Source organism: Podarcis muralis, chromosome 4, assembly GCF_964188315.1.
Source record: "Podarcis muralis chromosome 4, rPodMur119.hap1.1, whole genome shotgun sequence".
Lineage (NCBI taxonomy): Eukaryota > Metazoa > Chordata > Lepidosauria > Squamata > Lacertidae > Podarcis > Podarcis muralis.
In genome coordinates, this window is record NC_135658.1 from 30,509,142 (window position 1) to 30,528,592 (window position 19,451).

At 44.1% G+C, this 19,451-nt stretch overlaps 1 protein-coding gene across 1 annotated transcript in view; it reads left to right on the forward strand.

The window, feature by feature from the left end:
- The first annotated feature begins 17,259 nt into the window (after positions 1-17,259).
- ARHGAP31 (Rho GTPase activating protein 31) overlaps positions 17,260-19,451 on the forward strand; it is an 86,534-nt gene continuing 84,342 nt past the window's right edge. Inside the window, exon 1 of the mRNA XM_028726532.2 lies at positions 17,260-17,387. Within this exon, the coding sequence (XP_028582365.2) occupies positions 17,288-17,387 (100 nt within the window). The 5' untranslated portion in view covers positions 17,260-17,287. The remainder of the gene's footprint in view (positions 17,388-19,451) is intronic.

Here is a 19,451-nt window from a genome sequence, read left to right on the forward strand (position 1 = left end):
GGGCAGGCAAAAAATGGGGAACCAAACTTGCTGAGCTTCTTTGGGGGGAGACAGTGATCTACCACAGATGTCCAGTGATCTACCAGTAGATCATGATCTACCTGTTGGACGTGCCTGCACTAGACTATGTGGAATAACAATTACTTGATGTCATATAACCGCATGCAAACTTTGTGAAAAGAAACCCAGATGTGTGCTCAACAAACAGGTCCTCTGGAAGAGCCCTATATGTGCACATGCTTTAGGTGTGCCAAATTGTGTACACACAGGTGGTAAAAGAAGACACCGATGACTCTCAAAACCCAATGGTTGCAGTTTTGTAACAAGTTAATGTCACCTCCATACATCTGAAGCACTCTTATAACACTATATGGGAAACACTGGGAGCCGTAGTTTGTGAAGGGTGCTGGGAACTGTGTGAGGCTAGCACACTTAACAAACTACAGTTCCCCATACTCTTCATGGCTGCTCAAGTGTTGTGTGTTGAGGTTCCCATGCCACCCCCCAAAAAATAAATCACACATCACACATCAATTTTTGTTTAAGGTTTTTGGCATAATTTTGGCCACAACTTTATTCAAATGCAAAAAATGTGAGTGGTTGCTTAGGCATTGGTTATGACTATCTGTCCTTGCCCAGGGACAGAACTGACTTCCGGATTCCAGCGGAAGCCAGCGTGGGAAACAATTATTGGGTGAGAAATGAAGCTGGGCATCAGTCCCTCACTTCTCACCCGCATGTTCCTGTGGGGCTTGCACGGCCCAAGTCCGATGCCAGGGACAAGGACGAAAAGAATGGCAAGCCCCTGGATTCCTTTAACGGAATTCCCTTTTCGCACCACCATTGGAGAGGTAGGCACTTACCCCCCCACCAACCAATTTTAACCAATGCCTAACCGCCAACCTTACAAGTTGTGACGATTTGCTACGCAGTAGGCAAAACCAAATGGCACCAGCCAATCAGCCAGATGGCAAAATTCCTACCAGGCCCCTGCACCAAGGCAAACGACCCCATGACAGGCATAGCAAGGTCAAGCAAACAAAAAAAACCCCCATTATAGGGAGGGTGGGCGGGTGATCCGGTGCAAACAGCCAAGAGGACGCCCAGAGTTGGGCGTCCAGCATTTAAAACCTCTGACCCCACCTCCAAATTTGGCCACATTCAATTCTCCCCAGTGACTCAATTTTAACCATTTTGCTGGCTGGGTCCTGTTCCGAAATCTGCCCAGCAACAATGGGGTGGCTTGTATCCCCAACCGCAACACGTGCGCTCTCCTATGGAGAACACGCTTTAGGGTTGGTGCTTTAAATGTATGGCTGGCGTGAATGTGACCTCAGTGAGGTCTGAGAGAAACACTTGGGAGACGTAGTCCAAGTGCGACCTTCCTTGCTTGTATTCTAGCAATAGCTACTTCTTTTCATACTCTGTCCCCTGCTTTGTCCTGTCTGCCCTACTTTGATTACAACAATCTCCTCGGGATAGGGTCCTGCCACTTTTGTATCATGTCCAAAATCCTTCACACTGTCAGCACTAAATGGCGAGGGTGGCACGAAGCAGCAAGACTGCATTGTCACCAAGTGCCATATTGTGCTATCGTGTGGACAAAATGTGGTGTGGATGAGCCCAGCGCAGGCTCATCACAGTGCATAAAATACAGGATGAAACGGATACCTGAAAGGAGACTGGATGGGCTGTGGAAGTTGCTGCTTACAACTGATGCAAGTGGCTTTTGCATCTGCAAAGGGCACCTTTTTGTGAAAAGGGGGAAAAAAAGCACAACAGCACAGCTTTTGCTTGGTTATTGGGGGATCCAGATGCCTGTCCTCAAAGCTGCAAGGAAATATCACTTACCCAATGGTTGCTTAGGAAACACCTGCTTCTCTTACATTCCACTGCACACATTGCCCCTCCTCTCTCTTTCCATCCCTGTCTCATCTATTAAACTGTGGCAGTGTTGATAATAATAATAATACTAATAATAATTAGTATACCTGAAGGAGCGTCTCCACCCCCTCATTCAGCCTGAACAGTGAGATCTAGCGATGAGGGTCTTCTGGCAGTTCCCTCACTGCAAGAAGTAAAGTTACAGGGAACCAGGAAGAGGGCCTTCTTGGTAGTGGCACCCGCCCTGTGGAACGCCCTCCCATCAGATTTCAAGGAGACAAGAAAGAGACAAGAATCCCTTGCGCTTGTCACAAACTCATTCCTAACTCCAATTTTATTTTATTTTTAAAACTGAATGAAGAGTAGGATATAAGAAAAAAGGGAAAACAGAACGGAATTTCAAGAAAATCAATGTTAAGAGGCTTGCTGTCATGCGTTAGTAGGCTAGCTTTGACTTTTACAACCCCAAATGGCCCAGGACTTGGGTATCCAGAGGACCAGGAGAAAACTGTCCCGGTCTTTTATATTTCAAACCGTATTTAAATAAATCTTTATTTAACTTTTATTTGTTTTTAACATCTGGCTTTATCGTTTACAACCTTAGGTTGTTTCTTGTATTGTGTTTTAAGGTCTCTCTCTCTCTCTTTTTGCTTTTTGTATTGGTTTTAACTTTTTACTAGGCTTTAAATGAATTAGTTTCAAAACTGCCTTGAGGGCTTTGGAAGTCAAAAGATGTGATATATTTAAATTGATAAATATAATAGTAGACATGGGGAGGGTGTGTGTGCCTCAGAATTACTTCAACAGCGATCCATTTAGAATTGGTAACTGCCGTCATCTGCGGATATTCAACTGCTCAAAAATGTGCCACTGCAAACTTTCTCAGAGAGAGAATTTCTAAATGCTGAGAGGATTTATAGAAACCAGCTAATAGTGTTACACACAAGGGTACATTCATTGGGGGAAAAACAACCAGTTAAATCTAACTGGAGGCCAGCTTAAACAGGAAATGGCCAGCATTCAGCAGTCCCACGCACGCACACACACACACACATACAGGGGAAAAAATGCTCCTGTGAGTAATTTCAAATAAAAAGCACAAGGAAAATCATATACAAACCCATTCCAAATAATCAGTAGCAGGAGGATGCCAATATTGGTGAATCAACACATTAATTCAACTTTTTTCTGGACTTTTCGGAAGCAGAAAGAGAGCGATAAAGTATGGAACTAATACTGCAATCTTGCTTGCCATTTTATTTGTTATTAATTAATCAATCAAATTTCCATCTTGCTCTTCTTCCCAAAGGAGCACAGGGTGGCTGACAACAGCGTGATACAATAGTATTTTATTTTTTTAAGATTTAAAAATATTAAAGATGTCTAAAAACATTTTAAGACAGTCACATATCCTCATAGCCAATAATGTCAAAGTATATTTCAGCAATCCAATACCTTGGTGAACAGGACTGTTTTTTAATTCCTCCTGAATGTTCATAATGAGAAAGTAAGATGCACCTCAACAGGGAGGGCATTTCATAAATACAGAGCCACTACTGAGAATGCCCTGTCACGTTCAGTGCACACTAGTGCAATTATCGCAGAAATCTCACACATCAGGGAAGGGAGAGGCAGGAGGATGCCAGCATGGTTAATTGGCAGAGGCAAGAAAAGGGGCAAGTAAGCTTCTGACGTGTTGCCCAAATTAGCAGAAGATATACAAACTTGGGCCAAAGAAATGCAAACAAAACAATATAAGATGCAAAGGTAAAGGTAAAGGGAGCCCTGACCGTTAGGTTCGGTTGTGAACGACTCTGGGGTTGCGGTGCTCATCTCGCTTTATTGGCTGAGGGAGCCGGCATTTGTCCGCAGACAGCTTCCAGGTCATATGGCCAGCATGACTAAGCCAATTCTGGTGAACCAGAGCAGCGCACGGAAACGCCGTTTACCTTCCCGCCGGAGCGGTACCTATTTATCTACTTGCACTTTGACATGCTTTCGAACTGCTAGGTTGGCAGGAGCAGGGACCGAGCAACGGGAGCTCACCCCGTCGTGGGGATTCGAACTGCTGACCTTCTGATCGGCAAGCCCTAGGCTCTGTGGTTTAGTCCACAGTGCCACCCACAGGACTCCCCAAATCTGAATAATTCTTATTACAGTGGATGCTCGGGTTGCGATTGTGATCCGTGCAGGAGGCACGTTTGCAACCTGCAGCGTTTGCAACCTGCAGCACCGCGTCTGCGCACGCGCAGGTTGCAATTTAGCGCTTTTGCACATGCACAAAGAACGATTTAGCGCTTCTGCGCATGCGTGATTGCCGAAACCCAGAGGAAACTCTTTCCAGTACTTCCAGGTTTCAGCGCATCTGTAACCCCAAAAAAACTCAACCTGAAGCATCTGTAACCCAAGGAATGACTGTATATGTATATTTTGTGCATATCCATTCCAGGTTTTTTAAAGTAGCCAGCACATAAATAAATACATAAATAATGTATATAACTATATAAAAATACCTGTGCATAAATACTTATTTACTTATGAAGCTGAAATAAAGCAGTGCCTGGGGCGTGGCTCTTTAATATGTATTATACATTTAATATACATATTACACCATATGTATTTTTATATAATTAGCTGGTTTTTATATCATTAGTTGGCTTCGCAATACGTAAGTGACACAGACATAAGTGGGCACTCAGTGCGTGAGGTCTGATATGGACAAAACTCAGCCGAATCAGATCCATCACATTCTGTATATAAAGTTAGCCATGTTAGTTAATAGAAACCCTGCAGATATCAGTATGAAATAAGCCCTGCCCTCCGCAGCAGGAGAAAACAGGCTTGCTCCATCTTCCACGTGACAGCCCTTGAGGTATTTGAAGATGGCTATCAAATCTCCTCTTGGTCTCAGTCAGAGTCCTGGTCAGTTCATATATGACATGATATGAGGCAGCTTCCTGTCTATATCACATTTTCTTTACTTTGCTCTAAAATAATATCCACAAAAGCAACAAGAAAGCTCAGAACTGAAGCTAGGGAAAAATAACAAACCTATTTGTCCCGTCCCCTCATCCTCCCTCAGCCTTAGGATGTCAGGAGCCAGTCATGACTTATTTTTATCACCTGATTTCTCATGTGTCTGAGTGTTTTGCTAAGATGTTTGCTTTTCTCCCAGGGTTTTTTGGGGGCGGGTGGGTGGGATGGGGTTGAGGGGAATTGTTGTTTTTTGTAAGTCGTCAGTATTGTGCTCTATACATTTTCTCTTGAGACCCAAGGACAGTTTGAAAAGTTCAGACACTGGCTGCAGCAAGAGTATTATTAGCACAGAAATGGAAGCAGGAAGAACTCCCGACGAAAGAGGAATGGCAGATGAAATTGATGGATTACGCAGATTTGGATAAGATGACAGGGAGAATTCGAAACCAGCGGGACCAGAAATTCTTGAAAGATTGGAGTAAATATATGAGTTATCTGAAAGACAATTGTAACCAACTGACTATGCTTGTAGGACTACAAGAAGTTTTGTAAGGAGAACTATATGAAATATTGCAGAAAAGATTTATGAGAATGTATTTTAAGTTATGGATTATTAAAAGTAATAGGATAATAAATGTAAGATTAAGAGATGAGGTTTGAAAATCACTAGACGCGTTTGATGGAAGTCTCACGCTAAAATAGCCAGAATGTTGTATAAGATGAGATGAGATGATATGTTCTGTTTGGCAAATATACAGTGGTACCTCGGGTTACATACGCTTCCGGTTACATATGCTTCAGGTTACAGACTCCGCTAACCCAGAAATAGTACCTCGGGTTAAGAACTTTGCTTCAGGATGAAAACAGAAATCTTGCGGCGGCAGCAGCAGCAGCGGGAGGCCCCATTAGCTAAAGTGGTGCTTCAGGTTAAGAACAGTTTCAGGTTAAGAACAGACCTCCGGAACGAATTAAGTACATAACCAGAGGTACCACTGTATGTAAAAACGAATAAAAATGTATATTAAAACAAGAAAAGTTCAGACATTGGAAGCATTGAATCAGGAAAAGGTGAGGAGACACTCTGGCACAGAAAAAAGTGCCCAGTGTCTCCACAGTGCTTAGCTGGGCATTGAAAAGCAGCTATTCATAACAGCACTAACTTGAGGTCCACCACAGACATAGACATGATTCAAGGCTTGGGTGTACTGAAGAAGAGAGTCAGACTTTCAGACTTCTTCCGTGCTCCTAAATGTGGTATTCTAGACGAGATTAAAAGAAGGGGAAGACTCTCAATTATTATTATTATTTTGTGTGTGTGGAGGGAATTCCTATCCACTGCCCCCTGTTTCTGTACCGATTCTTCTTCCTTTCTTCAGCAGTATTTCCGAGATGAGAGTTTCAAATGGTGAAATGGAGAGGAGAGTGAGCATATTCCACAGAAAAACACGTGTGTTTGAGGGGACATGAAGCGCTGTGGAAGTTCTGTCAGTGGTCTTGCCCCCATGAAGTCCCCAGACGGGTTACAACAGCACAGCGTACAGTTATAAAAACAGACAAAGCCATTACGGTCCGAAAACTGTTCCAAGTGGAACAGAAGAGCATACTTAACATTTCAATCCTATTTCATACTACCTTGGGGGTTGAAGAAAGCTGTCCGAGGTTTGGCAGCTGACAGCTCCGCCATCAAGGCTGGCTGTTTTCCAAGCGATTCTTTCAGGTCTCATTGTTTGGTAGGAAACAAACAAGGGGAACAGCATTGGGTGGGCACATACGAGGGACTAAAAATAGAGAGGCAGCTTCAGGGAGCCAAGCTTCTCGGCTGCAGCTTCCTCCACAGATAAAACCCCACTGCTTTTTTCTAAAAGGAAGCTCAAGCAGAGTCCAAAACAGCTGCAAACCCAGCCCAGCTATCTTGTAGAGGTTGACCGTGAAACAACACAAGAGCAACACATGATGTAGAGGGTAGATCCACACCACACATTTAAAGTACCGTCCAGTGCACATTTAAAGCACATGCCTTATGCCCGGAGAATCCTGGGAACTGTTGTTCCCCACTCACAGATCTTCAACCCCCAGTATTCTTATCAAACTACAGTTCCCATGATTCTTTGGGGGCATGCCATGTGCATTGGGTTTTCTTAAAGGTGTGGTGTGGATCTGCCCAACTATTATTATTTTTTTGTGCACTCTTTTGTGGCAATGCCATCGAGACACTTGTATAAGTCAGTCCTCCAAAAGGGAGCATGGCGAGAGTGGGACTTACTCATTCCAAACTCTGCTCAGCTCAGTCGCATGATCTAGCAACTGGCCAAAAGGGTGGTGCAAATCAAGCTCTCTTTTAAAGGCTCAGGCTTAGGCCAGTTTAGCTGGAATAGGGGTGCGTTACATTGGGATAATTTACCTCAGCATACATTATACCAGCTGCCCATAGTTTGTATTGCTCTGCCCATCATACTTAAGAGTAGATTGGTAGAGATTGCAAGCAACTTCCTTAGTCCTACCTGGAGATGCCAGAGATTGAAACTTGGAGTTTTTTGGTATGCAAAGTATGTTCTCTACCACTGAACTACAGCCCTGTTGTGATGTAGGGGAAAGGGCTAATATTTTGTATGATGACCAAGGCAGGAAGAAGAGTGAAATGATCCACCCAGGGGTGGCAAACCTGTTCTAGGTCTCTCAAAAACTTATTGGGTGGCCAAGCCAAGGCACAATTAGCCCTGCTTGTGGATTTATTTTGTTTTGTCACAATCCAAGCAGTTTATTGTGGTGACATTCCCCACGGAATAAAGTGGGAGTGCTTCAGCTCTGCTTGTGTGCAAGAAATCAGCTGGAGGGTTTCATCCCAAACTTGATATCATTCTGGGAAACAGGAAAATGGTTTCAGCTAGAGAAGACAGGAATTCACCTTGAACGTAGAGAGAGGTATCCCTGCCTGTTACTGAGCACCTGGGCATTGATAGGAAAGAGAGGCGCCTCAGCCAGGAAGGAGAAACAGATAGTCATCTTATGTGGAGCCTCAAGGTAGCCAACACGGTGCCCTCCAGATGTTTCTAAAGTAGAACTCCCATCAGCCCTAGCCAGCAGGGCCAATTGCAAAGGATGTTGGGAGTTGTAGTCCACCCCCAACCAGAGGGCACCATGATGGCTACCTCTGTGTAGCTTACTCTTCACTGTTCCAAACCCTCCAAGTGCCCCTATTTTCCAGGGACGTCCCTGATTTAAAGAAGCCATCCCAGTTTCTGATTTGATCCTGGAATGTCCCACTTTTCCTTAGGATGTCCCTATTTTCATTGGAGAAATGTTGGAGGTTATAGAGCTGTCTGAAGGCAATTCTGTATAGAGAAGATTTTTTAATGTTCTATTGTGGTTTTTATATATGTTGGAAGATGTCCAGAGTGGCTGGGACAACCCAGTAAGAAGTGTGGGGTAGAAATAGCAAAATTATCATTATGGAATGAGACATCCTTACTTTCATCAGAGAAATGTTGGAGGCTTTGGATCAGTAACTTGCTAAGGTAGAAGCCAAGACTATGAGCTGAAATGCTACAGTTTGGAGTGAAATGGGATTTATCATAGGAGCAGAACCTGGCATCAAGCTACCCTAATAATTGCAGCAGTCTGACCCAATAAACCAATCTGCCAACCTAGGTATCTACAGGGAAGCAGGCCTGATCATCTGTTTCGAACAAAACTGAGCAAAATTTGGCATCTGCCTTTCCCCTCTGGAGCCGAGGGAAGGCACTCTCCCAAACCTATTTTGGGGAAGCGTCATCCTCCTTTCCCCTGTTGTTTTTCCTTTACAGCACGATGCGTTTGATGTTTACTCATATCCATCTATGACTTGTTAAGTCTTCACCTACCTCCCAGGCTGAGGAAAAGAAATGGGAGGGGCCAGGCTACAGGAAAAAGAAGAGAGAACTCCCCTAAATATAGCTCTGCTGTGAGGATTGTTTTCCTGTCACACACACAGTTCATTGTTAGACCCTTCCATATGACCTCCCCCTTTCAACTTCGCCCCCAACTTTCTTTTCCGCCTATACACACTCACACACCCCTACACACCTTATTCAGTTTCCTGTCAACTCCCGAATCACATTACAGCTTCTATCACAGGACGACATGTGTGAGTAAATTAAAATCGGCATTGTCTGTGGGTTCTACAACGCCTCCTACACCTAGGCAACTTTACTTCCTACAAACTAAAGGAATATTTGGGATTGTGGGAGTATTTGTTGCGCACAAAAGAGAAAGAACGACTTATCTTCAGTAACTCCGCAACTTACAAAGGGACCTCACCTAAAGCCAAAACACATTGGGTTCAATGGCGGGTGGGGTTGTCAACATCTTTTTTATGCCCCTTTTTAGTTTTTATCCCCCCCCCCCGTTATTTTGCCAAGCACATAAAGCTGAATGTGCACAAGTTAAATGCACATAAGTTGTGGGCTTACTCTATAAAATCCAAGTGAAAGTCAACAACAGGTGAACTATTGCCATTCACAGTAGCAACAAAGCAGTTTAGAACAAGGCAGTTTTCCGCTATAAGGCTTACGCTATGGAGTCTTCTTGAACTGGCCACATCGCAGTTCAAGGTTAGGCTCATGGTGGAGGATATGACATAGACGGCCATCTTCTAGTCCAAACCCACACCAGGGAAGGAACCATACTGTGTACACACCGTACATTTAAAGCACATTCTAAACACATTCCCCCGTTCCAAAGAATTCTGGTTACTGTAGCTTGTCAAGGGTTGCTGGGCCTTGTAACTCTGTGAGGGGTGAAGCTACCCGTCAGAAACCCTCTCAGTGGTTTACAAATAACATTCTAAAGATCCTCTTAATGCTCAGTCTAAGCAACTGTCTGCCGTGTGCATTCCTTTGGCTGGGGCACATCCTTGACAGATACTGGGAGGGGACTGACGCCTGTGTTTTCCACAATCAAGCCCAAGTCTCTAGCTGTGATGTTGCTGGGCACCAACTCCCATCGGCTTCAGCGAGCATCACCAGTACTGTAGTTCAGCAGCAGCTGAAGGGCTACCTCTGCTTGAGCTAATATGCCACACTGTCTCTCACTTAAGGAATTGCTTGTATTTTCTCTGTATTGTTGATTGATTCCACCTATGCCTCTAGCTTTACGCAAATGCTTAGGGTTTCAATTAAATGGGCGGTATGTGCTTTGCACAGTCCAAGTATCTATACCGTGCTGGGATGGATTTTTAAAACCAGATGCAATTTATAACAAGTGCAGTGATTTTAATCCAAATGTGCATCCTCAGACCCTTTTCATGTTCCAAAGCAGCACAACAATAAAGATTTTAGAGACACACAACTGTTTCTAAACACCCCTCTTACGGCTTTATAAAGGCTGTTCTTCCCACTACAGTTAATTCCTTTTCACCCCAATTGCTCCCTCTTTGCTTCAGTAAGGCAGCCGCATTAGTCCTTTGGGGGAAATCACCAGACTGATTGTAGCTTTTTTATTTTTAACTTTCCAGTTTTATTCTCAATGCAGCTTGTGATTTTTGAAAGATCTGAAACGCACCCATCTTTTATATGCAGCTTTTCATAGCCATTTCAGCCAATGCTCATGTCTAAACGGGCAATTCAGTGTCCAATTCAGATTCACCTGTGATCTCTTCTCCATGATTCCAAGCACTGATTGCTCACGCTCATCCATCGTTCGGCTTAGTGTTGTGTGCGAACCCGGCCTGTGTATATCATAAGGGCCTCAAACTACAGGGAACAAACAGGGATAAACAATATTAAGCATATGCAAAACTCTACATTGTACAAGCACTTAAGAATCCATTAAAAAGAAGTTCTTTTAACAACAAATATTAAAAAGCAAACGAGCTACCTATAAGCCACTCTGCAATAAATATACACAAATTGCTGCATGGAAAGCAAACACAGCCATGGACAGCCCTCTAAGGCAAATCAATATGAGTAACTTCCTTCATAACACACTCTCATGTCTAATGTTCCGGCTGTCTTAGTCTTCCTCAGTGGCCCACTGTAGTTTTAATAACCCTCATGAAAAAATGTTACTGTGTCTTAAAAGCATGAAAGCAGAGGCAGTTGAAGTTGTTTTTAAGTGATGCATGTAAGCAGGCTCACTTCTCCTTGCAGGAACAGGCATTTCAATCCATTCACAGTATGCAACATTTCTCCAATGAAAATAGGTAAAGGGTAAAGGGACCCCTGACCATTAGGTCCAGTTAAAACCGACTCTGGGGTTGCGGTGCTCATCTCGCTTTACTGGCCGAGGGAGCCAGCGTACAGCTTCCAGGTCATGTGGCCAGCTTGACTAAGCTGCTTCTGGCGAACCAGAGCAGCGCACGGAAACGCCGTTTACCTTCCTGCCGGAGTGGTACCTATTTATCTACTTGCACTTTGATGTGCTTTCGAACTGCTAGGTTGGCAGGAGCAGGGACTGAACAACCCCATCGCGGGGATTCGAACCGCCAACCTTCTGATCGGCAAACCCAAGAGGCTCAGTGGTTTAACCCACGGCACCACCCACGTCCCAATGAAAATAGGGGCATCCCGTTCCATAATGATATTTTTATTATTTATACACCGTGACTGGCACCGTGCTCTTTTTATTGTAATTATTTGTATGTTGTTAATATATTTTTAATGTATATACACTTTTAATTCTATCAATGTTTAATTGTTTTTCCCTATGTTTTTAGCTGTTCTTATTTTTATCTGTAAGCTTCCTTGACTCTCTGTCAGGAAAAAAGGTGGGGCATAAATAAATACATAATAGAAATAACAATAACAATAATAAATTCTGGTTCATGGATAGTTCCATGATCCATACAGAAAGACCCTTAGCATTTGATACTCATGAATTAATTTAGCCTTTTGATAAAAATAGGCAATCTCTCAGCTGTTTGTGAATGTGAAGGGCATCCGAGAAATGCTTATTTAACTGGCTTGAGGGTTTTTTTGTGCCATCTGAAAACAAAACAAAATACTTTCTTATCCACAAATTGGACCTCAGGCTGGTTTGAAAACAGAGGCAATACTGGTGATTGTTTGCTTTATTCAGAGGCAGACATCGTTTGCCAAGTTAATTGTACTTTAGGTCCCATTGTTTTTTGTGTGACATACATTAGTTGTGAATAATTTTACACTGATTTCAGTGGTACCCAGTGGGACTAACTTGATTTGGATCAAACCCTTTGACCTTTCAGGTCAGGTATTTGACCACTATGCTGATAGATTGACAAACCAGCTTTCGGAGCTCTTGATGATCTGGTTTGGCAGGTGGGCGGGACCAAGCCCCTGATGTCACTCTGATATCAGGTGATCTGTTTTCCTTTGTCTATGTGACATGAAATGAAACTGTTGTGGACAAAGGCACAAAGTGCCAATGATCAGCTGATTGCCAACAATTGCAAAACCTTGCAAGCAGCATCACAACAGTAAGTTCCGCTGTATTTGAGAGGGTTGGCTCCCTAGTGAGTGTTTTATGAGTGTAGTTTTACAGAGCAATCTTCTACTCCAGTTCTATACACTGGGGGTAGAGGTGGCAAAACATCACCACTTTGCCTGTAGAATAGGCACTGCATTCTGTGTGTGCTCTGTTCACCTCAGGAAGGGAGGGGAAAAACACACAACCAGAAAATGGTATACAGAAGGCAAGTGTCTCCAGCATATCTTGCACTCAGTGTTCAAAACTCCCATTGTTCTAGGCGCATTTTGCAACAGGGAATTTCATTAGTGCAAGCAGTCTCTGAGTTCTGGGCGCAGCACTGCGCCTAAGATTTCCGATTAAAACTGCAGAGTGGAAGGAAAGGAGGGCCTTTTTCTGCTTCCCCACTTCCAGCTACTCTCTGAAGACTGGAGGAGAGACCCTCTTAAGAATATTAGGGGGGGTGGGTGGGCAGGGGAAGGACTAGACCATTTGAAAAATGAACATAATATTTTAGCTGCAGTTCATTCATTTTCAGCTTTGTATAAAAAAGCGTGCCTAGACATTCTGTTGCTGTGCCCATAACCTAGGCTTAAGGTGCCATTTAGCTCCTGGCTTTTATATCTCAGTCCCTAACATTTCTCGCCCTCTCTTGGATTCTATGGCCTCTCAGTCATAGTGTAGGATTGCACCATATACTACCCAGTTTGTAAAAGCACTGGTTGGGCTGCAAAGCAGCTTTTTATACATATTCCATTTCCAAACGCTTAAGATGGCTCCAGCCTTGTGGAATAGCCTTCTATTCCAATGTTATGGTGATGCGATTCAACAAGAGTTTGTTTGTTCTTTATTGTGTTTACCACTGTGGGTGCGCATTCCTTTTCAGGCCCCCACCAGCCCTGCAAGCCCTTAGTGATTTTACATGCACACACCCAGATCAAATTAGCAATTTGGAGGCATGAGCAATCCGTTTCCATAGAGCCTTATTAACTGTCGCACTTTACTTTGGAAAACTTAACGCTTTAAAAGAACTGCTCTTTTCTGCATCACTTCCCCCCGGTTTGTCAATGAAACCTAACTCCTGTCTCCTGTAATTTTAAGATGGCGATCAGTCTTTTTTCACGTGGTAGCAAAGCAAGGACCCCAATATAGGTACAAACAAGTGGGGTGAAACATTACAGTGCAAAACACGGCAGAATGCCATCCATCCTTCTCTGCCCTTTTCACAAATACTCCATTTCATTTCCATCCACACATGTAATCTGCTTTACGTGTGGCTGTTGAGCATGTACGAAGTTTCCATTGGGCTACTTCCAGTGTCTGTGTATCCCTCTTTAGATTTCCCCTTCCATCTTGTCCTTTGGTGATGCTGTTTTAACTAAGTAAGGACCAGCATTTGGACAACTGGGAACACGATTAGTGTATACAAATGAAGCCCTGCAGCAAAACATTGCATGGGTATGGTTGGTTTCTTAGTTTGCCAAGAAGCAGCAATTCATTCTCTCTCTCTCTCTCTCTCTCTCTCTCTCTCTCTCTCTCTCTCTCTCTCTCTCTCCATGGTGGGAAGTAAGATTTATTTGCTGTCTTACAAAAGCAAGTCTCTGTCTAGCTGCTATCATTTATTTCTTTTTTTAAAAAAGAAAAAGCTAAGAGCAATATCTGCTTCTTAGGGCTCTTTTGTCTGAATCCGACGTCTGGCCCTTTTGAAGTTTGTTCCTCATCAGTTACAGTACACAAGAGAATTCCCACTAGAAGGCTGTTTCACCATCTTTGGTGAAACAACCATCAGTGATGACATTGTATGTCATAAGGTCCGCGAGGACTCATGTGATTGCCCAACATGGTTGACTTAAGAAGCTCAAAATACCCAGACTCTGACATGTTTTGCGTGAAAAATAAAAAAATATTTATAAAAAAAAATCCCAGGGAAGATGGTAGCAATGGCGGAAACCCTAAAATTCTATGTTGCCAGATGTTTAGTTTGCAGAGTGCCTTACTGCCATCCTATCTCTGACTTCTGAGGAATGATTAACAGGAAAAGAAAATGTGTCTGTAGAGTTATACCTGTCTGTGAGCGTGGAGATTGCAAAGATGAATAGGTAGATGGTTCATGTATCTTCTATACTTTTTTATTTTTTAAAAAAAGGTTTGGATGTTTTAGTGATAACATTTCAAGCATTTGGTATCTTGGTAGTTTGAACACTGTAAACTGCCTTGGTTTTAATCTACAGACAAAGATGGGATAGAAAAATAATTGGACTAGTAGTAAACAATGCAGCTTGTAAGATAGGACTCTTTGCCTTCATGCCCACAGCTATGAAATGAAGGCTCTGGTGCTGGGCCCCACCTATTGAAATGCTTTCCTGCATTCTTCAGTTAAAAAAAAAGATAGAGAAATGCATTGTTATGAGTTTGGGGTGTGAGTGTTAAACTGTATGACAGATGTCTCCGATCCCTGGATCCAGCAAGTGTTAAAAGATAATCAAGCCTTCTAATTCCTAGATATAGTCAAGCTAGCTTCCTGGTGAGGTGATGGGTGATTAAGGGGCTCAGCTTGAGATGGCAAAGACAGTGGTACCTTGGTTCTCAAACGTCTTGGTACTCAAACGCCTTGGTTCTCAAACACCGAAAACCCGGAAGTAAGTGTTCTGGTTTTTGAATGTTTTTTGGAAGCCGAACGTCTGATGCGGCTGTCAGCTATTGTTTCCGGGGTGCCTGCACCAATCAGAAGCTGTGTCTTAGTTTTTGAACATTTCAGAAGTCAAACGAACTTCCGGAACGGATTAAGTTTGGCACTTTGTTTTTGCTACTTATTTTGCGTTTTTGTTTTTGAGGCCTTTTCGGTTAATTTGCTTTTGGGACCGTGTAGAACCCAGTTCAGCTACTGACTGATTGATTGTGTGACTGTGGAAATGGATAAAATCTAAACAATGGCTCTCATCAGTGCAGGTTAGATTTTTCAAAAAAAATTTATCATCTACAATACTGTTTTATTTATTTTATAGCACAGCACATTGATTATTGCTTTCATTTTATGGATCAGTGGTCTCATTAGATAGTCAAATTCATGTTAAATTGCTGTTTTAGGGGTTGCTTTTAAAAGTCTGGAATGAATGAATCCGTTTTGCATTACTTTCTATGGGAAAGTGCTTTTGGTTTTGGAACGCTTTGGTTTTGGAACGGACTTCTGGAACAGATTAAGTTTGAGAACCAAGGTACCGCTATAGGTGGGGCCCCTTCCCTCAACAGAAAAAGCCAGAGTTGAGAGCAGAGAGTAAGCAGTGATGTGAGCTGGCTGAAAAGCAGCAAGCTGGAGAGAGAATCAGAGCAATGTTTGCTTTCTGTTTGAATCCAAGGCTGCAGCTATGGAATAAATAAGACCTTTTGGGGGTGTTGATGCTGTGAACCCCTCCACCGTAGTCGCATGTGTAAATAAACCATATATCATAAAGACACCACAGTTTCTGCTGTGCCTCATTCCCAGAGGAAACACAAACCCTGGTTAAGCACCAGGAACCCCTGGAATCCTGCACTGCTTGGAGGTTGTGCTGGCGTGCAATAATGTAATATTATTGTTTGGGTGCTGAACATAGAAAAGTGAGGATGAAAGCTGTGCAGTAATATCCATACTTTTTAGAGGGTAGCAGATTCCTTCTTGCTAACTGATAATTTTTTTTACACTGCATCCATACTGCGGAAGGGCAGGCTGTGAGGTAATTGATGGCTGGTTTCTGATCTGAAGGAGTGTTGCGGGGGGCGGCTGCCGGGGGGAGGCGCTGGACAGAGAGAATCTTCTTGCTGCATTTACCTTTCTCTTTACTTCTGCCACAACTCTTTTTGCTTGCCCGATCCCCTTTTGCACTCAACTCTGCCGCACGCAGGAGAGAGAAGAGCACTCTATCCCAAGTATGAAGTAAGATGCATTTGGGTTGAGAGTGGTGCTGTGGCAAAACAACAAGAACAACCACCCAATAAGTAGAGCTGGGCATTTATTGAAACCAGTTATGCTCTTTCTCCCCCCCCCGTCCTCTAGCCCCTCCCTAGGCCTATTTCAGAGCTGACCATTTGTGGAACAGGAAACGTCAGAGCTCCGAGCTGCTGCAGCCTGACTGAGTGGAATTATTTCCTTTCAGGCTGTCCCGTTACCTTTTAGTTGGCAGGACGTCCCCGCCTCTCCCTGCTCTGAACGTCCCCTTCACTCTCTGCCTCTCCCCCCACTCCTACACTTCTCTCTCTCTCTCTTCACTGCCAAAAAAGTCCATCCTCCGCCCCCTCCTCAGCTAACTTCCTTCCAGCATTTCCTGAGCTGGATAATCCCAGGATTTGTAAAAACAGGGGAAAGGGGAGAGCGAGAGTGAGGGCACTAACTTAGGGAACCCAGCCCTTGTTTCTCCTAACATTGCCCAGTGGCTGCAGGGGGGAAAGAAACCCCCCCGGGGTGTAAAAAGTAGTGGGCTTGCCTTTCTCTCTGTCATTTTGCTCTTTTCCCTCCCTCTCTGTCTTTTTACAAGTTCGTGGAAGAATCATTTTGCAATCTCTACTGCCTGAAGGACCCATCTTGACATACTTTTGATTGCCGGCTTGGAATGGTTCTGGAGGTTCCTGGGACCTGACAGCGAAGGAAGAGGGAACTTCAGCTAACATCTGCCCCATTGCTACCAGTCTCCCTGGAGGCATTGCTTCATCACCACCATCCGCCTCCCTCTTTGCAGAAGCCTCCTGAACTTGGGCTATGATCTCTCTGCTGCTGCCTGCTGGAGATCTCCGCATTGTCCTGACCTCTCCCTTCTGCAACAGAAGCAGCCGCAGCAGCAGCTTCACATCTGGTGGGGATTAATGTGGAGACGTCCAGCTGGAAGTTCTTCTGGACTTTCGATGTGGCTGACCGGAAGCGGGACACGGGCGACGGCGAGGGTCTGAGGGAGTGGGGGAGCTTTGCACTTGTCTGGTGCAAAGCGAGGGGGGTGGGGGGGAAAAGAAGGAGGGGGGCTCTTTTCGGAACCAACTCATGAAGAACAAGGGAGGAAAGCCGAAAGTCAAGAGGAAAGGAGCCACAAACGTCTTCGGCTGTGATCTGACAGACTATCTGGAGAGCACGGGACAAGATGGTAATATTTATTTTTAAAACAACAACAACAACCAAGGCCTTATTCTTGCTTTCTCTAGAGATGGGTCTATTGCAGTGCCTTTTGAATGGGAGGATTAATTGTCTACAGAAATGATTATTAGGTCTGGATAGGACTTTAGTGCCTTGTTCTGTCAGCGACCAACTAGCAATGTGCTTAGTTCAGGGAAATGTTTTGCTGTGTGTGAGAGAGGAAGATTAACTATTTGCCATCAAGTCTCTTAACTTGAGGCACACAGAGAAAGGATACTTTCAGTTACTCAGAGGTGGGGTGCGTGAGCACGAGGCTTCAAGATTGCTCCTTAGGATGTGGCCCTTCCATGTTTCACAAGACTTTCCCTGCCCCCAGCCACAGGATGCCACAGAATCAGTGGAGACAGGAGACACATCAGTTCTCAGAATAAAGGTTGTAATGAAGATGTAACGGTGGCTCTTAGGCCCAAGCTCCCCAAATTTTCTTAATTGTGAGACAAGGATGTGAGAGAAGGATCCGCCAAAGTGGGAGCACAGCAGCTGGTGCTTCTTACTAGAAACCCACACCCCTTGCCTACAATCCTTTTTCTCAGACGAGCATATGATGTGTCAGACCGTGGGAGGTGGCAGTGCCAATCTGCTTTTCAAGCGGACGAGATAGGAGAGAGAAGCAGAGAACATTTCTTAAAAGTGGGCTGGGTGACGCGAAACATATTGCCAGGTCTTTGGAGGTAGAAGGATTCCTCCCACCTTCTTCTTGGAAACTAATATTTGATGAGGAATCGCTCAGGATTTTCCCCCTCCTCTGCCATCTGCATCCACATGACGTTCCCAGTTTAGATTTATTTGGTTTCCTAAAACTCAGACTTTCCGGGCGAGGCGGCTCCTTGAGCAACATTATTAGGGTGTTTATTCAATAAATGTGGGTGACAGTCATTACAGATGCCTCAGAAAGGAAGTGTATTCATAATAAACTAAGGGACTTTGCTGTTACTCAGTGTAGTGGGCTGCCAGAGTACATGACGTTGTTCTCGTGTTTCCTCTCTTACACAGGCACATTATACAGAGCATGTGTTTTCCCCCCAGATCAGTCCATCAAACTAAGCTTAATTCATTTGACAAATGTTCATGGCATTTGTGTCGCTGTGTACATTGCAACTGCTGCCTAAATGCAGCCACTTTTAGGTTGCTGTTTTTCTCGTTTGGCTGTCCATAGCAATACTTCAGGCCCGTTCATCGAGGAACCTGAAGGAAGAACTACAAGGGGGAGGTCTAAGTTTTCCCAAATCAGGCCTCAGGAACTTGGGATCCACAAAATCAAGCATTTTCCACCAGCCATTTTAAATGTGGATTTACGTGATTTGCCTGCCTACTGCGCTCTTCATCTGAGGCCTTGCTGCAACTCGGGATTAGACTCAGGGTCTTTTCAGTTGTGGTCCCTGGACAGCAACAACAGCAACACCCACACAGCAACACTCCAGCCCCATCAGCCAGCAAGGGATGATGGGAGGTGTAGTCCAGCTACATCTGGAGAGCTCGACATTGGCTACCCTTTGCGTGTGGATAGCAGTAAGCTAGATAGGCCAAAGGTCTGTTTTGATGTGGCAGCTTCCTATGTGAGTATTTTCTAGCTGGCTATGGTTTTTAGTTCTCCGTTGTTGTTTTGTTTACTTGCTTATTATTATAATGCATTTCTTTAATGGTTGTAAGCTGCCCTTGGGGATAAATGCGGGGAGAAAAGTGTCTTAATAAATAAATGCATTGTTTTCTGCGTGACGCCCACCTCCTCCCGCCCTGGGTTTTTGCAGTCTCAGAAGGGCAGCAAATACAGAAGATTTACTGGTCCCTTGTGGGCCACCATACATGGCTTTGTGGGTCTCCAGTTGCGCTGCCTTGTTCTCGATTCAATGTAGCCAGGAAAACAGGAACAAGAAGGCAGTTTTTATTTATTTTGAAGAAAGGCGTGATGGGATCCTGTATATTCTCCAGCGACTGCAGACTTTGTAACCAGCTTCTTTTGCAAGATGGCTCAGTCTACCAGCGTGGTCTGTTGTGAGGAGCAAAAATGGGCAAA